The sequence below is a fragment of the Protopterus annectens genome, chromosome 11.part0 (genome assembly GCF_019279795.1).
Source record: "Protopterus annectens isolate FY-2018-M chromosome 11.part0, PAN1.0, whole genome shotgun sequence".
NCBI lineage: Eukaryota > Metazoa > Chordata > Ceratodontiformes > Protopteridae > Protopterus > Protopterus annectens.
The window spans coordinates 1,393,328,252-1,393,345,065 of NC_056745.1; the positions used below are offsets into that span (position 1 = coordinate 1,393,328,252).

General features: G+C 37.8%; 1 protein-coding gene across 3 annotated transcripts in view; it reads left to right on the forward strand.

Moving 5' to 3' along the window:
- The window catches only part of ZNF277 (zinc finger protein 277), a 708,300-nt gene that overhangs the window by 525,458 nt on the left and 166,028 nt on the right, over window positions 1-16,814 (forward strand). For all 3 annotated transcript variants that reach the window (XM_044088678.1, XM_044088676.1, XM_044088677.1), the window contains one exon: window positions 11,006-11,048. In XM_044088678.1, the coding sequence (XP_043944613.1) occupies window positions 11,006-11,048 (43 nt within the window). The remainder of the gene's footprint in view (window positions 1-11,005; window positions 11,049-16,814) is intronic.

Here is a 16,814-nt window from a genome sequence, read left to right on the forward strand (position 1 = left end):
TATTAAAAAAGACTCTGTTGTGGCAGCTGAAAATGTGGGAGGAGATTAAGCAAAATGAAAACAGAAAAAGTCTAAAAGGCTTATGGTCATGTATTTGGATAGCAAGATTTTTTTTGTGGCATGTCTCTAATTATACCAAAGCAGGAGAGTTCAGCTTCCCTTCCCTTGCTAAAGGTTTGCCCATCACAGCCAAACTAAGCTGCTTCTTCTGTCTTAGGTCGTTTTCTTCTAAATGGAAATCAGCCATCATCAAGCTTATCCAGAAATGACTAAATTGAAGCTCTCTTCCAAAATACTAATTAGTTCAAACTCTTATTATTTATTGTACTTTAAGATAAGCCCATCAAGTCCAAATGCTTCTTCTCAGAAGCAGCTTGAAGAAAATAAATGACTGTCTGTTCCAGCTAATTTACCCACTTGGCAGAGACCGCATAGGTCCATTGATTAGGATGGTGCTTATGTCTTTCAGGCAGCAGGGGAAAAAGTTAAAGAAAATATCTAGATCTTTCAAAATCCTAACCCAGTGAAACAGAATGTCTGAAAAATTATCACTAACTTGCTACTTTTTATAGGGTTTCACCTCCCTCGAAGCATTTCAGACATGCGAGACTGGGAAACTCTCTGCACCTCTGTATATTTCTAGGTTTTTTTCTCTATCAAACCTCTGTGTATTATTCTTGACCTGTTCCTTCCATTGTGCTGGGTTATCCTCAGTATGAGTGTGAGAACCAACGTGAGTGGTAATACAGGCAGCCGTGTAGGTGGCTGAGTGTGTTTCAGAGTGAGACCTTAACCCCTAATCTTTGGTTGACTTGAATACCCTTGTCACTGAGGGGGCATTTTACACCCTCTTTTTGAGTGTGTTCTGTTTCTACTCTCACACTCGAAAGAGCTGTTATCACCAGTTCGGAATCTCTAAGCCTGTCCCCGTCTTTGGACATTTTTGATGTTAAGCAAGCCTTTTCTTGCATGATTGTAGTTAGCCAACTAGGAGCCATGGCTGGGCTGGTGTCAGCTTTTTATTCTCACCTTCCTCTGTCCACCTTATCCTTCACCTGAGCTTAATCTGAGGTCATTTGGGCCACTGTCATTTTTTTTCTTGCCTGCCACAAAGCCAGGCTTAAACCCCATTAATTATAATCACTTTTGAAGTCACTATATCTCAAGGAAAGAGCTAGAATCTCTTCGGACTATTGGCTAGCTCACACAGCCTGCTATGATAGACCAAGGACTACCAAGCCGATCTTCAACTAGGTGTATAACTCCCACATGAAAATGTACAAGTTTAGTGAAAGAGTAATTACAGGCTTTCACAAAACACCAATTTAGTCAGTAGATTTGATACTGTTAAACAGGAAGTAGACAAACATATGAGAAATATACGTCTGTTATTTCCACCATAAAGTACTTTGAAAAATGAGCGTGGTTGAGGCAGTTCTTGATTATCTTGAATACATTAGGTCAGTATGGCTTGAATGTGACCTACCAAGAGAAACAAAGGTTTCTATGCCTCTTGTTTCCTTTTTTGTCATTGTAGTTATTGTTTAAGAAAGAAAGTTCACCTGATTGATAACATGTGTATTTTCTGATGCCTCTTCTTGTCTTTGTGTGCCTGAATGTACAGTTATATTGCAGAAAGTTTGCATAGCAGGAATGAAATCCCTGCCCTTCTGAGTGTGAAAAATGACACAGTGGAAAAGCATTAGCATTCTTGCCTCACAACATGTTCTCAGCTAAAGTACCTTCTATGCAGAGTCGGCACATCCCTTCTGTCGCCGTGTGACATTTTGCTGGATGCTCCAGTTTCCTCACACGTACCAAAGAAATGTAGGTGAATTGATGAACATCCAAAGTGCTTCTGGACATGTGTGTTTGTGTGTGTGTGTATATACGCTCACACATGTCATGCAGAAGACTGCTGCCCTAGCCATGTTAATTTCTCTGACCTGCTCTATAGGCCATGGCTGCCTAAATTACCCTAAACTGGATAAATCAAGTAACTGAAAAATAATTAAGGACTACCTTTTGGCAGAAAATACTGACAATTTCCAGAGTTATAACACGGCATTCACCACATTAAATGCAGCATGGTACTTTGGAAAGTTTTCAGTAGTTCTAGCCCAGAACTTCAGTATCATGCATTTGGCAAGTGATGCCCTTTCAGATGTCCTTATATAGTAGTCATCTGACAGATATCTGTGATATTCAGACTTCCACTTACTGGAAGTCCTAAGATAGTAAAGTAAGTTTTCTGTAATAGCTGATAAACTAGGGAACTGTCTTGTACTTCTTTTCACAGTAACTCGGTCTCTAGCATTAAGACCCGTTGAGATTGAGTGTGGTGGTATTTGGTAAACTAATGCAAATTCCTGTTTTTGTCAAATTTGTCCATTCCCTCAAATCTCAGAATCATTGTATGATGTATTAAACACACTCTGTGAGCACACCCCTTTGCCTAACTTCTAATTCCCCTTTAGTGTACTTCCACCTTCATTTCATAATTTTTTCACATTACTGCACACTCTCACTTTTCTCTCTCTCTGATTTTCTCTTCATCTATATTGATTGTCCCCATTTCTCTTCACTTCTTTATACTTGATGTGTATTACATTGCATAATTTAGTTTTATTAACCATCAGATGTTCTAAGTGCAGTGCTTTATTTAGACTTATTTGAGCTGTCCTTTGCAGGCCTCCCATCTAAATTGGTGTTATTTAACTTGGACATCATCATAGGGCTAACATTACATGAAGAAAATAATTATCTGAAGATATTTGATAATTCAGGCAACAACACTGTTGAAGTGACATCCTGACCCCATGTGCAAAAATGGGAAAAATGGATTGTGGATGGATGGAACACTGTTCCCATGTTGTACACAAAGTGATTTCACAAAAAGAAATGCTTAAAAAGGTCACCAAAGCAAAGGATGAAAGCAAAACACTCCATACCACATACCTCAAGCTGGCCAAAGCTTTTTGACACAATTCTCCACTCATGCATAGTAGAAAGGCTAAATAAACTGAGTATAAAACCCTATGTCACCCACTGGATTGCCAGCTAGCTCACCGATAGAATGCAGAAAATCAAAATAGACGAAGTTACCTGCACAAAAGACCAGTCACCAGTGGAGTCCCCCAGGGTTCTATGCTGGGACCTCTCCTGTTTGGCATCTGCTCTTTTGACATGAAAGCCAATACCAAAGGGTTCTGGCTAGGTTTGCAGATGATTGCAGCTAGGAGCAGTCATTACATCCCCAAATGACTTAGCCATCCTTCAGGAAGGTTTGTCTCAAATAAGTAACTGGTACAAAAATCATGGACTGAAATTAAATGCCAAACAATGCATTATTGTATAGTTTGGGAAGTTATCTACCCAGGGAACTACCACATTGACTATGCGCCCCTAATACTTGACTCAGTTGTTTGACAAACATATGTCTATTGTTATAAGAAAGTCCTTCTATATTACAAAGCTTATAAACAAAAGGATTGTATTTAGATCTAGGGATGTCATTGTCTCCCTTTACTCTGCCCTAATTAGGCCAGTCATTGAATATAGTGCCTCCTTTGCCATACATCTGTTCAGACACATGCAACAACTGGAATACCCACAGAGATACTGTATTAAAAGGATACAAGGCCTGAACACCATGTCCTACATGGGCCAACTCAAAGCCCTGTCAGTATGCTCTGTATTCCACAGATTGCCAAGAGGTGACCTGTGCCTGGCATACAAGAAATTCTCTGACCCATTATTGATGGATTTACTGCACATCAGTAAGTCACAAGGCATCAACAGTACTTTGTCTAGTAATCTAAAACTCTTCTGCAATGTCAAGAGAATGGTTTGGAGAAGACTTTCAAGACAGCTGCACACTGATCAACAGGGTAAGTTCAGCTCTTCCACTGTGAAAACAGAAACTGAGAAAAAGGAATGCCATTGAAAATATTTTGTTTTGTTTTTGGTAAAAATCCAGTTATGGGGTAGTAAACAGTCTACCTAGATGACAGCAAAGACAAAATTTGGAAAAACTGACAGAAAATCAACAGGAAAAGGTAAAGAGAAAACACTGTCTGGGAAGGAAGGATTTTGCAGCTGTTCAGGATAAAGCAGTTGAAGCTTCAGCTTTGGTTCAAGAGATGGCTTCTAGTAATTTAGAGAAAAAATAAATTTTACTCAGATGTGATTAAAACAAATGAAACATTAAAGGAATATATACAGCAAAAGGCTGGAAAAATACAACAAGCTTAAAGTAGCCACTCAGATGACCTAATAAAAGTGCAAAAGCAGAGGTTGACACAAGGAAAAGCTGGCTGAATATAAGATTTCACAAAAATAACTTTTTAAGAAAATAGAGTTAGAAGACAGAGTTTGCAGAGAAAATCTGAGATTTTCTGCTCTGCCAGAGAAACTGAAAGGAACAGACTCTATTAATTTTATGAAAGCACAAATAAACAACTGGACTGGTTTTCCACAGCAGAATTTGCTGATTGAAAGGGCATCAAGTGTATGCTCCAAATCTGGCCATGAGAAAGCAACCAAGACCTATACTGGTAAGAATGCAATCATACCAGCAAAAAGAGTTGATCCTGTCAAATTTGTGGCAGAAGAGCAAAGTATTAAAAATTGGAGACAACAAAGCATAACTGTTCACCAGGCAAAAGAGAAGCACATTTATCCCAGCACTCTGGGAATGCCAAGAGGCAGGTGTGAGATTAAAGCTACTGTATCCAGCTGTCGTCAGTTTTTTTTTTTCCTGGAGGAACACATTTTTTTTTTGTTGCAGAACTGATAAGGAGGAAATGAAAAATGTTTATCCAACAAAAAGTGAATCAGCAAACGGGAGGGGACTCTGCTTCTCCTTCCTTGATGATAGGGCTCATAGAGAAACTTTGCCAGTGAAATATTTTCCAGTGTTCTAATGGAAAATGCTTGAAATACAGAAAAAGTGCAGGTGTTGACTAGAGGAATCAGCAATACCTTGGAGTTAACCAGAGTCTGTTGTTAGGAGATGGACATGAATAGGAAAGAGACCAACAGTTCTGAAATTAGCGAATAACTGGAAGACTATAATCAAGCATCTTATCACATTTGTGAAATATTGTTTTGCAGAAAAAATTGGATGAAAAACGCTGCACTTTTGTTGGCTTTGTTAAACTTGTGAGTGGACTGAAAAGCATTTACCTCATTTTATATCATTAATGTTTAGAAGGACACTAAAATGGGAGAAAACTAACTTGTAAGTAAAACGATTTTTGTTCTTAGTGTTTGTATAAAACATTTCATGATATAAAGTCCATGTTATGATACAGTAAAACAGTTTTGTGTAGTCAGGGGTATTTTAAATGTGGGAGCAGTCTTTTTAGTGACTGTTGTGTGTTAAGGATTAAAGTGAACAGGTACTTTTTAGTTATAAGAAATATAACTTTTTCACTATAAGAGAAAAAAGGCTGGACAAAAGCAAGTTTAATGTTCATATCTTGGGTTAATGGAATGGGGGTATAAAAGTGCACGGATTATATTAAATGTAGAATTGGCATATTTTCTCTTTTTTTTTTTTTTTTTTTACAAGTGAGTATCTAGATTGCTACTTTTGGCATAAGCTGTATACGGGTGTTTTTATAAGCAAGCAGACTGTAAAAATAAGACAAGATGATGAAAGCCATGAAAAAGCTAAGCTTCTTGCAACTTCAAAGACATTACCTTGTTTGCTTTCCACTGGCAAATGTCCAGTGGAGTTGAAATGTCTGCTGCTGAGGGCAGCTGTGCATTCTTTTCTGAGTGAAATTTACAAGGACTCCTTGCTGAGTACATTTTCATGTAGACCAGGGCTGTCTGTAAGTTAAAGCAGTTAATCTTGAGAATTCTAAGTATTCTTTGCTGAGGGAAATGCAAAATGTAAAGGTAGAGTGGCCAGCAGTTTACTGAAAAAATAAGTTTGAAATTATGGGAAGTGAATAAGATATAGCAACCTCACAAGCAGCCTTAATACTTCCATGAAGTTAATAGAGCAGTGTACAGATTTGGTTTTATTTAAAGATAGCCAGTCAACTTTTCTTGGGGATGAAAGTTGATATTTTTTTGTAGGCATGCAGGCTGTTTTATATCTGGGAGGGGACAGCAGTCCGTGTAAGTGGGAGCACAGGTTGAAGCATATGCTTAAGCATGGGTAACCTTAATTTTAGGTTAGATAATGCTTGTACATGCATCTGTTAATTTGGTGAAACTGTTCCCTTCTGGAGAGTTAAACTTCATGTTTTGAAGATGTACATACTTTTTTGTGTTTGTTCCAAGTTAATAAGGGATGAGGGTGTTTTGTATTTAATTTTTTGTTTGAGGGTTTTCATTAAAACAAGTCTTGAAAATAGGACATAGGTTCAAATGGAAATGACAAGAAACTGTACAAAATATCAGCCTGCCAAACATTAGCGCATATGCGTGTAACACAAAAGCTGGAAATACACTTTCAAAGATAAGTGTATATAAAAGGTGGGAGCAATAGCTTTTCCTCATGATGGCTATGCTGTCCATATCCTGGAATGTGAATGACCTTATAGGTGTAGATAAAAAGGAAAGAGTACTGAATTATATTAAGAAATGCAGAGTGCAGAGAGCACGCTACAGGCGACACAAGTTTGGAAAGAAATGAGCTTGTGAATTTGATAGAGAGGATTTCAGAATGGATGTTCAGCCGAATATCAGGGACAGAGGAAAAAGAAAGTAATTATACTAATTGCCAGAGGGGCTTCAATAGTAATAGATGAGGTGAAAAAGACAAAAATAGTAGATTTGTGGTAATCAGGGGCGATTAGCAAGGGAGGAGGATTACAATGGCATATATTTATATTCCACCAAAAACTGCTGTTATGGAGCTTAAGAAAATTTTGAAAGTAACCACCTTTCTGAAGGGAGTCTTATTTATAGGTTGGGACTGAAATTTGATTTGCAGTAGTGCGGATGTATCAGAGGGACCTAGAACGGACAATGTAACAAAAACAGGGTAGATTTCTGAAGACATTTATAAAAATATTTGGTATGGAACATGTGACTTCAGTAGTAGGAACTTTGACAGAATTTACACATTATTCCCCAAGATAGAAATTATATTTCACAGGAACATGTGTATTTAAATGAAAGTTTTTGACACTCATTCAATAACTATTTCTGATCAGTCACCAATAAAAATTAAGGTAATAGTGCATGGTAATGAAATAAAAATAAGACACTGGCACTTTTCCATCTGCCTGTTAAAAAGATAGGATTTTTAAGGAATGGGTAGTAGACATTATTTGAGAGTTAGGGAAAGTAGAAATATCTTCAGACATTAGAGCCAATGGCTGGGATAAAATTTAAATGATAGGGTCAATATAAGAGAGAGAAATATGGTTAAGAAGTAATAGAAATTGCTTAGAGGGGCTGACAAATGTTAAAGTATTTCAGAATAAGGGTAATCTCACAGAACAAGAGAAGTAATTGCAGAGTGCTAAAGAGAAAATGGGGAAGTATCTGGATAAATATGCATGAGTTTAGAAAGACTGCAGTTAAGCAGTTATTTTTGATAACACTTTTTAACACAATGACTTAGGCAACAGAACATTGAAAGGGTTGTCACCATACTTTTGGACTTTATAACAAGAAAAATAACCAGCGATACTGTAGAGGTTTTAGAAATATTCAAGAAATGTTATGAAAATTTGTATAAAGCAGAGAAATGTGAAAATCAAGAAAGAGCACAAATGGAACTATATATGGAGGGCTTAGTTATGCCAGTGTTAGAGGTAGATGAGGCTCAAAAACCAACAGCTAAGATTGGAGGTGATGAGATGAAAACAGTAATATATAACCAATTTTCAGGAAATTCTTCAGGAAAAGATATTCCTGTAGAAGTTCGAAAATTAGGAGGGAAGAAAGTGATAAAGATATAGAATTTTTTTAAAACAGTGTTTTAAAAGGAGGGGAAGCATCATCTTGGAAGAAAGCTGCGGTGACTGTCTTACCTAAAGATGGAAAAGACCCTTCAGACTCTGCTCCATATAGACCCATTTCAGTGTTAAACCACAATTATAAAGTGTTTGTGTACACTAGCTAAAATAATGGCAAAGGTATTGCCAAAAATTGCTAGATATGGATCAGTGTAGTTTTGTGGAGGGGAGGCAAATATTTGACAACATTAATAGTGCAATGGTGATTCATATAAAAGCAGAATTTAAGAAAATACCTCTGTTGTTGGTGAGTCATGGTGAAGAGAGAGCATTTGACAGAGTAAGCTGGGATTTTATGAGTAGGGCATTGGAAGCATTTGCATTCCCTGATGCAATAATAAGGTTAATTTGAAGGATATACACATGATCAGAAGCAAGTAATGAAGTTGGAGGGATCCTCTCAGAAAAGTGGCATTTGGACATGGGCAGGGGTGTCCTCTTTCTCCTTTGTTGTTTGCTGTATATTTAGAGCCATTGGCAAAGAAAATAAGAGATTCAGAAATACAAGGATATAATTAGTATGGTAATCAAGAAAGTTTGACTTTATTTGCAGATAATATTATTTTCTATCTGATAAATCCAGAAAACATTTATGTATTGTGGAACATTTTCAGACAGTTTCAAGCATTTTCAGGATAGACAATTAATGAAGATAAAGACTATAGCCATACATTATATATCCCCACACAGATTGGTTCAGCTCTATCCATATTTATGGGGACAAGATAAGTAGTAGTATGAATTAAAAAAGGCTTTTGTTATGGCAGCTAAGGATATTTGGGAAAAGATTAAACAAAAGATAATAAAATTGAGAAACTGGAAACTCTTATTTATAGATATGGATAGTAGGATACAAGCAGTGAAAATATTTAGTGCCTTTGATCTTGTATACAGGTCAGGCATACTTTTATCAACCCAAGAAGAAGTTGTGGACAATAATTGGTAAAGAATTGAAGAAATTTATTTGGGGGGGGAAAGAGGGCAAGAGTTGAGATGGATACGTTGATCCTTCCAACAGAGCAAGATGGTTTAGTTTTACCTGATTTAAAGGGATATTTTAGAGCTACACAGCTAAGGCTCATATACATAACAGAAGCAGAATGTTATAATTATTCAAAATGGAAAAGGATGATGATGAAGCAAGGGGGCAGTTCAAGACATAGAGACAGAGTGGGAGTTTGGATGTAGATCCTTTAGGAGAATAATAACCATACGTAATATTATACATAATATTATATTCACAAAATAGCAAAAAGTATTCTAAAAACTAAGCCAGTATGAGAATGGCGCAAGGAGATTTTGCCAGTAGGGATGACTGCAAGTAGGCATATAGAAAATAGGCAAGAGTGGGCTGGAATTTACTGGAGAAACCTGGCAAAGAAACCAAGATATTGGGAGCAAATAACTCAAGCAGGAGCAATAATAGAGTGGGGTGAGCCCAAAAAGACATTTGGATTGCAGGCTAGAGTCTGCCTTCCCTACCAGGGTTTGATCTTGGAGTACATGCAAAGAGAAAGAGATAGGGGGATTTTAAGTGAAAGATCTGCTCTGGTAGAGTTTTTAGTTAAATCTAGAACAGAAGCAGCTGAGAAAGAAAGGGATAATTGGTAGAGCATATAAAATATTACATGATTAGAATAATCAATAAGAAGAGTTTAGAAAAGATTGGGCAGAGAAACTAGAAAATCAGTTTACAAGAAAAAAAAATGGAAAGACCATATGTATGGCTCCCAAGTATGCAGCCAAGTCCAGAAGGTTTAGGATCTTTGCTTGGAAATGTTTGCATAGGAATTTTTATACCCCAAACAGACTTCAAAGAATTTTTCTTCAGGTAGATGGCAAATGTTGGATGTCTGTTGGAGAAGAAAAAAGTAACTGGGAGCATGTGTTTTGTTGTGAGTGTAATGACTTGGCAGATTTTAAAGGTTCCCTACAAAGTACTGTATCAGAAATATTGGGTGAGCAAATGACTGTAAATAAGGAAATGATTCTTTAGAGCTGGGATACAGGATCTGAACTGCCTAGACATAGTAAGGCCTTATTTAGATTAATTCTGTTGGCTGCCAAAAAAGCAATTACTAGAAAATGGAAATTAAAGTCTACACCAACTGTATTTGAGGTATTGAATATTATAAAAGAGGTAAAATAACCAAAAGAAGGATATTTAAAAAAGGGAAGGATCAAGTTACATAAAAGTAAATGGAAATTGTGGGAACAATACATGCATCATAATCTATATTAGGATGCGGAGTGAGGATAAAGGGAAGACAGAAATTACAATTTGTTGTAATGCTGGACGGATGATAGTAGCAATGAAAGTATATGTGATGTATACTGTATTTAAATGGAAAAATGTGAAAATGTTTGTTTGTTTTCACTTACGCCGTACGTGATAATTTAATAAAGATGTTTAAAAAACAGAATGGTTTGGAGGGACAGGTATATCTCATAGCAGGTACCCTGCTGTGGAACAGACTCCTTATCTACATAAAAGAAAGTTCATCCCTGTCCATATTCAAGTGCAACTTAGATATATGGATGGGAAACGGAAGGTTTACCCCAGGACTGCCCCCTGTACTACTATTAGACAGAGTCAGCACTGCTATGTGAAAAAAGCATCAGAAAGTAATTTGCTGTTTGGGGTATGGAAGTTCACAATGCTGTATGATAACAGAATGGGGGTTCTTTTATTGGTAGGGAAATGGTAAGTTATAGCCCTAAGTAACGTAAAAAATATCATTTATGATGCACATTGACCTGGAAGAAATTTGTCCTTACTGTTGTGACAGTTGTTGCTAAGGTATCTGTGGCCTTTCAAAAACATGTTCTTACATTAGTTTGCCATGTAGTACTGGCATGTGTATATACCTGTAGATATGTTTGTTTACTTTTGTGTTACCTGCTATATATTGGTAGTCTCTTGTAATTTTTTGAATACTTGACTTGAATGTTTTATTTTGTTACAAGTGACTCACAAGCATATTTTTATACTAACTCTTAACATTATTTGTTCTTATTAGAACTCTCATGATTTTGACCTCCTGAAGATAAAAGCTGAACTTGGTAAGTACCAATTTAACACATCACTTTCAGACATTTCATTGACTAGTTTACCCCATCTCAGGTAGGCTTGGTAGTGGATTGCTGTACTCCAGTAGAATACTAGATACTTTCTGCTTTGGTACTGATAGTGTATGGTATTTTTATGTTCATATGGCATATTTTACAGTGTATCTTGACATGGAGTGGATCATACATAGTTTGTCCATAGTGAGGTAAACAGAGATTTATCTTGAATATGCAGCCCAGCAAACCAATGTATGGACTCCATTTTCATTGTGTGTAAACAATAATTTACTCACAATCATCCCATGAAGTATTCCTAATATACAGTGGCATTATATAAAAAAGGAATGTCTTACTGGTTTAAAATAATGCCACTGTGATTAAATCATTCCTTGCCTGTATGTCTGTCTTCTCTGCTGCACGATTCTGGGTATGACTTGCCAACATATTGAGCATGTCTGTTCCCTTGGATGTAAGAAGACTTGCAACCTCCACCAACTTAATGAAGTTGCTGCCTCTTTCCTTGTGACATTATTTTATGTGCTGGTTGTCAATTAACTGGAGGGATGAGCTCACTTTGGTATACAAACTAAAAATTATGTTTATTTAATACTGACTATGTTAGTTATCAGAGGGATTATGTTTTTAAATGAAAAGCATGTCTGAGTTTTGTGTGTTCGTGATGCAGAAAAGAAATGGTGGTGGTTATTTTTCATTGATCTGTATTTCACTGCAGCTGCTATTCTAGTTGGTATGAAGAATACTCAGTGTATCACTGTTATATTGACCGGTATGTCTGTTTGGAATTTACATTTTTGAATATTAAAGTCCCTTTCACTATTTAATTTTTAGTGTCTGCACACTCAGGAATGTGAAGGAAGAAGGACCATTACATATCCTGATGGCTGCTTGTCATTTAAAATAGTGTGGTCACATGTTTCCAGGGAAGATGGATGGGATTCAGGCTTATAGGTTGTAGGACATTACATACCATGGTCATGGTTCTGGTGCTCCATGGGCACTATTTCTTACCCACACATGGTTATTTCAGCTGCTGACAAGGCACTGCATGAGTCTGTGTGTCTACATTGAATTTTCTACAGCCATTTGTGCATCTAGAGCTGAACTGCAAATCAGTCATATATCTCCGGCCAGTTTTCCCCACAGGGAAATGTCCTGCTAACTACAAATCCAAATTTAGATGGATGGTTTTCTGGCTTACAAAACTGGCTCTGGATGACTGCAGCTGTTTTAATGCTTGATGACCTTTGGTTGTTTTCTGTTGTAGCTTGTTAGATCTGAGTCGGAAGATAAGAAAAGATTATCTAGAAGAATTGGTGCTTTCCATTAACTTAGACAATGTAGTTGGGAGTCTGACAAGTTGGTTGAGAAGATGACCATGCATAACTGTTGCTGCAGTTTGTGAATGTGTTATCTTTGAAATGTGGTAGACAGCGCAGTGCACTTTCAGGTCTTCATAATCACAAAGATCATGCAAGTTTAAAATTAGGCGGCCAAAAACTTAACACCCTCCACCAGGTATTAGGCTACTTCAGTAATGGCCTCACACTATGGGATAATGTAGTATCAGTGACAGTGACTCCCAAAAATTTGGCAACAAAAATTTGTGTTTTCTGTAAGAGGCCCTTCTAGAATTGCATACTGTTGCACAATTTCCTGTATTAACTTTGCTTGTTCAGTTCTGTCCTTTGCCTGATGAGCTACACTTTGCGAACAGCACACTTTATTCCAGAATGTTTCTGTTTCCCAGGAAGGAGGGATCGTGGAGGCCCATTCTAGTCCTGTCTTTTCTCAACAACTTTCCCAGCGTTCCTGCCTTCAGAATGTTTTCTCTTCAGACAATTTTCCCTCTTATACTTCCTCAAGCTTTCCTGATATCTCAGGATTTTAAAAGCACTTGCAGCCATATCCCTTATTCACCCTGTCTTCAGGTAGTTTTTATGTTTCTTCCCTCATTATCAGTTCTCTGCTTTACCTCTCTGACTGCTTATTTCCAGTCTCTTCTTCCAGTCCTTTATGCAAGGTAATTTCTTTGAGCATTCCTAAGGTTCTTCTTGCCAAACTCAACATAAGGAAGTCTCAGTAATATCTCAAGGCTGTTTGGCTCAAACACTGCAATCCTTTGCAATATCTGGTCCCTCTGTTGCCTTGTCTCAAGCTCCAGGTCTGCTGGTGGACTCATCAGATTTTCCTAAATCTAGGTTTGCTTTTTCAGGTTCCTCCTCTTAGGACCTGTACACGAATGCTTCTGATCATGGTTGGAGAGCTTCATCCAATAACCTGAAAGTCCAAGGTCTTTGTTCCCATCAACAGATGGCACACCGTATCAGTATCAAAGAGATGAGGATTCTACTCCCAGCTGTACAGGCCTTTCACTCCGCTTGGGTTCTAGGTTCTGTAAAGATTTTTTACAGACTATACCACAGTCATGTGGTTCATCAACAAGCAAGGGGGCACAAAATCTTACCTTCTTTGCAGGCTAGCTCTTCACGATTGGGATTTTGCAGTCCACCATCACCCGGTTCTTTAGGCGGTTTAGGACACAATCTAGTGCCAGACTCTTAGCAGGTTCAGGAAAAGTCATCAAGAATGGATGCTTCACAAAGAGGGGTTTCTGGCCATTGCACATTGATAGGGTATTCCTCAGGTAGATCTTTTTGCCTCCCCTCTGAACAGGTAACTTCCCCAGTTCAGTTCCAGAGTGCCAAGTCCTCTTGCTTGGAAAGTGGATGCCATGTCTTTCTCTTGGAAGAGGATGTTTCTGTATGCCTATCCACATGTTCTTCTATTCCCAGGGTCTCCCACAAGATCATGTGGGACACACCCAAAAATCTTACTGCTGACTCCCTTTTGGCCCAGACAGTACTGGTTCCCCTTTCTGTTTCACATGGCCAGGGGCAATCATCACAAATTACTTCACAGGATGGATCCTCTCACACAGGACATGGACTATCTCATTCATCATCACTTGTCCTCATTTTGACTGACACTTTGAATAATAGGGTTTTGATTCCTTTCAGGCACAAATTTTCTGAGGAAGTGCTTTGGGTTTTGCAGGAGGCCAGAAGACCCACTACTAGAAAATCCTATGTGACTAAAAGAAAGAGATTTGTATTATTTGGTGTCTGAAGCACAACTTGGACCTTTTTTCTGTGGGGGTCCCTATGGTCCTTTCTTGTTTGTGTGAGTTACTCAGTGCTGGTTTGGCATATTATTTGTCAAGTCATTTGTCAGCCATTTTAACTGTCTGCCTCTGAGTCTGCCTTTGAAGTTTAGTTTTGAATTCAAACAATTTCTGAAGGGTATCCTTCATATTAAGCCACCTTTTTGAGATCATAATTTTTTTCTTGGAAAAATTGATTCAGTCCCCTTTTTAAGCTTGCCTTTTCCTCCTCTCTGCAGCATTGCACTTGGAGGACTGTATTGTTGGTGGCTCTTACTTCTGCCAAGAGATTCTCTGAACTGCAAGCTGTCAGAACAGTTCTTATTTCTCATTTTTTCACAAGGACAGAGTGTCTCTCTGTACCTGTCCTTCTTTTGTGCCCAAGGTGGTTAATGATTTGTTCTTGAATTAGTCCAATCATCTCCACTTCCTTTTTTCTTTCTCCACAGACTTCTAGAGAGAGGGTACTACACAATTTGGATATATATAATAGACACCTCAGATATTACTGGGTACAATAAAGTTCATTAGGAAATTTGAGCAACTTTTTTGTTTCCTTTCAGGCCAGGTGATTAGGATTGACCAGTATCTAAACAAACCATCTCCTTCTGGATTTCTAAAGCCATTTGTTTTTATTATTTCATGGCAAGCAGCTTTCTTCTTCTTCTGTTTGTGCTCATTCTGCCAGAATATATTACAAGTTGGATGTCATTTCCAGGGTTTGGGGCGGGCTCTTCTCTGCCTTCCTCTTCCTGTAGTTTCCATTAGCTTTTGTACTCTCCCAAGAGTAAAGAATGCTGCAGCACTGATAAGGAAGGACATAGTACAGGTGTGTAAGATATTTCCATAAAAGTAGATGTCCTACTTCTCACTGTTGCAGTATTCTGTCCCTCCCTCCTGCCCCCAATTATTTTCTGTTGCCCTACTTCTGGCCTCCAAGGGGGTCCCTCTTCCATCCTGATCTCCTTCTGTATCCCTTCTTGGATGTGCATGTTATTGCTTTCTCTGAGGTTGCTCCGGTCATCCAGGGCAATGTCAGTTGTGAAGGATTAGGCATATGTATGTCACATATGTACCTTACACCTTGCACATGGGACATATATCTGACAGGTGAAGGCTTTGGTATACTAGCCAGATGTTAGGCTATCTATGGCAGGATAGCCCAAGAGTCAAGAATACTGCAACACTGAGAAGTAGGACATCTACTGTTATGGTAAGATCATACACAACTGTACTTTCTGTTGATCTGATGTATTGTTGGGGACATTTTTTCTGAGGAAGATGATTAATATTGGGGTTTAGTGGATTAACACTATTCAAGGTAATAATACATCAATATGGTTGTCAGAAATCTCATTGAACATACAACACTGCAAACTTTTGCAGATGTCCTTCATAAATTCACTGAGATTTGCAACAGCATGTTTTTTTTAATTAAGCAAATGTAAAAGTCTACATTTTGGTCAAGAGAATAACAAATACCACAAATACCATACAATAAACCAAAACATCATTCCTGTGGCCAAATTTTGGAATTATAGTAGATGGCAGTGTGAGATTTGATGCTCCTTTTAAGAGGAAATGTTATACCATCACAAAGGATGTTCTGTATTTCATCAAATCTGGAATTCAAACTTGGACTGTTTGTTTGGGGTCACCGTATATGACATGTGTTATTTGGGTGGCAAGCTCCAAGTTAGCCTTCTAAGGCTGTGATTTAGCATTTTTCAAAACAGCAAACACAATATGTCCTTATTAATTTGTTCTTTGGCATTATAGGTAAAGTTAATAAAACTGATGGGCCTATTGTTACCCAGATCAGAAATGCCCACAAGGAGTGTTTCTCCATTCTTCAGGTACATGTGTTGTGGAGAGAATTTGAGTGAATATTTTTAGGAGTACTTTGTTTACCAGTAAGCAACCTGGCTTATTCCATGGATCCATTGAGGTGTTTTTAGATAAGGTAGTTGTGATTTCATCAATACTGATAATGGGGGGGGGGGGGTTAGCCTGAGCTGGTATGTATTGGCGGAGGCTAATTCCATAGTAGGTGGAGAGAAATTAGAATTGCATTTCGTAGCCAAGCTGCTAGCTGTGCATCCAGGACAGTGTGGTAGCATAATATACAGTGAATTCAGTGCACAGCATGGGATTATTACATATTTTAAATAGAAAGCTAAAAAAGCCTTATTGTTGTGCTTAGTGCTCATGGCTGTCCTGTGTTGTTATGCAGCCTTTGTGTTTTTGTCATACTACATTTGAATTCTTTACTAATGTAGTTACATTTTGCTTTATAAGCAGGAAAGCACCAGGATGTAGATATACTGTTATCCCACCTGATTGAACATTTCCTGTATGTATTGTTTTACTTGTGAAAGAATGAGGCAGTTATCTCTACATGTGATGATTTAGTAGGCCATATAATTCCTTGGTTAGGGCTGGAATATCAAGGAAACTGGACCATTTATATTTTGCAAAACAGTCAGTAAAACTTAATGTCAGTTTTGTTGAAGTGCAGACGATCCAAAAACTGAAGGTATTGAAGACACCAGCAAGCCAGTAAAATTTTTTTTGAAAAG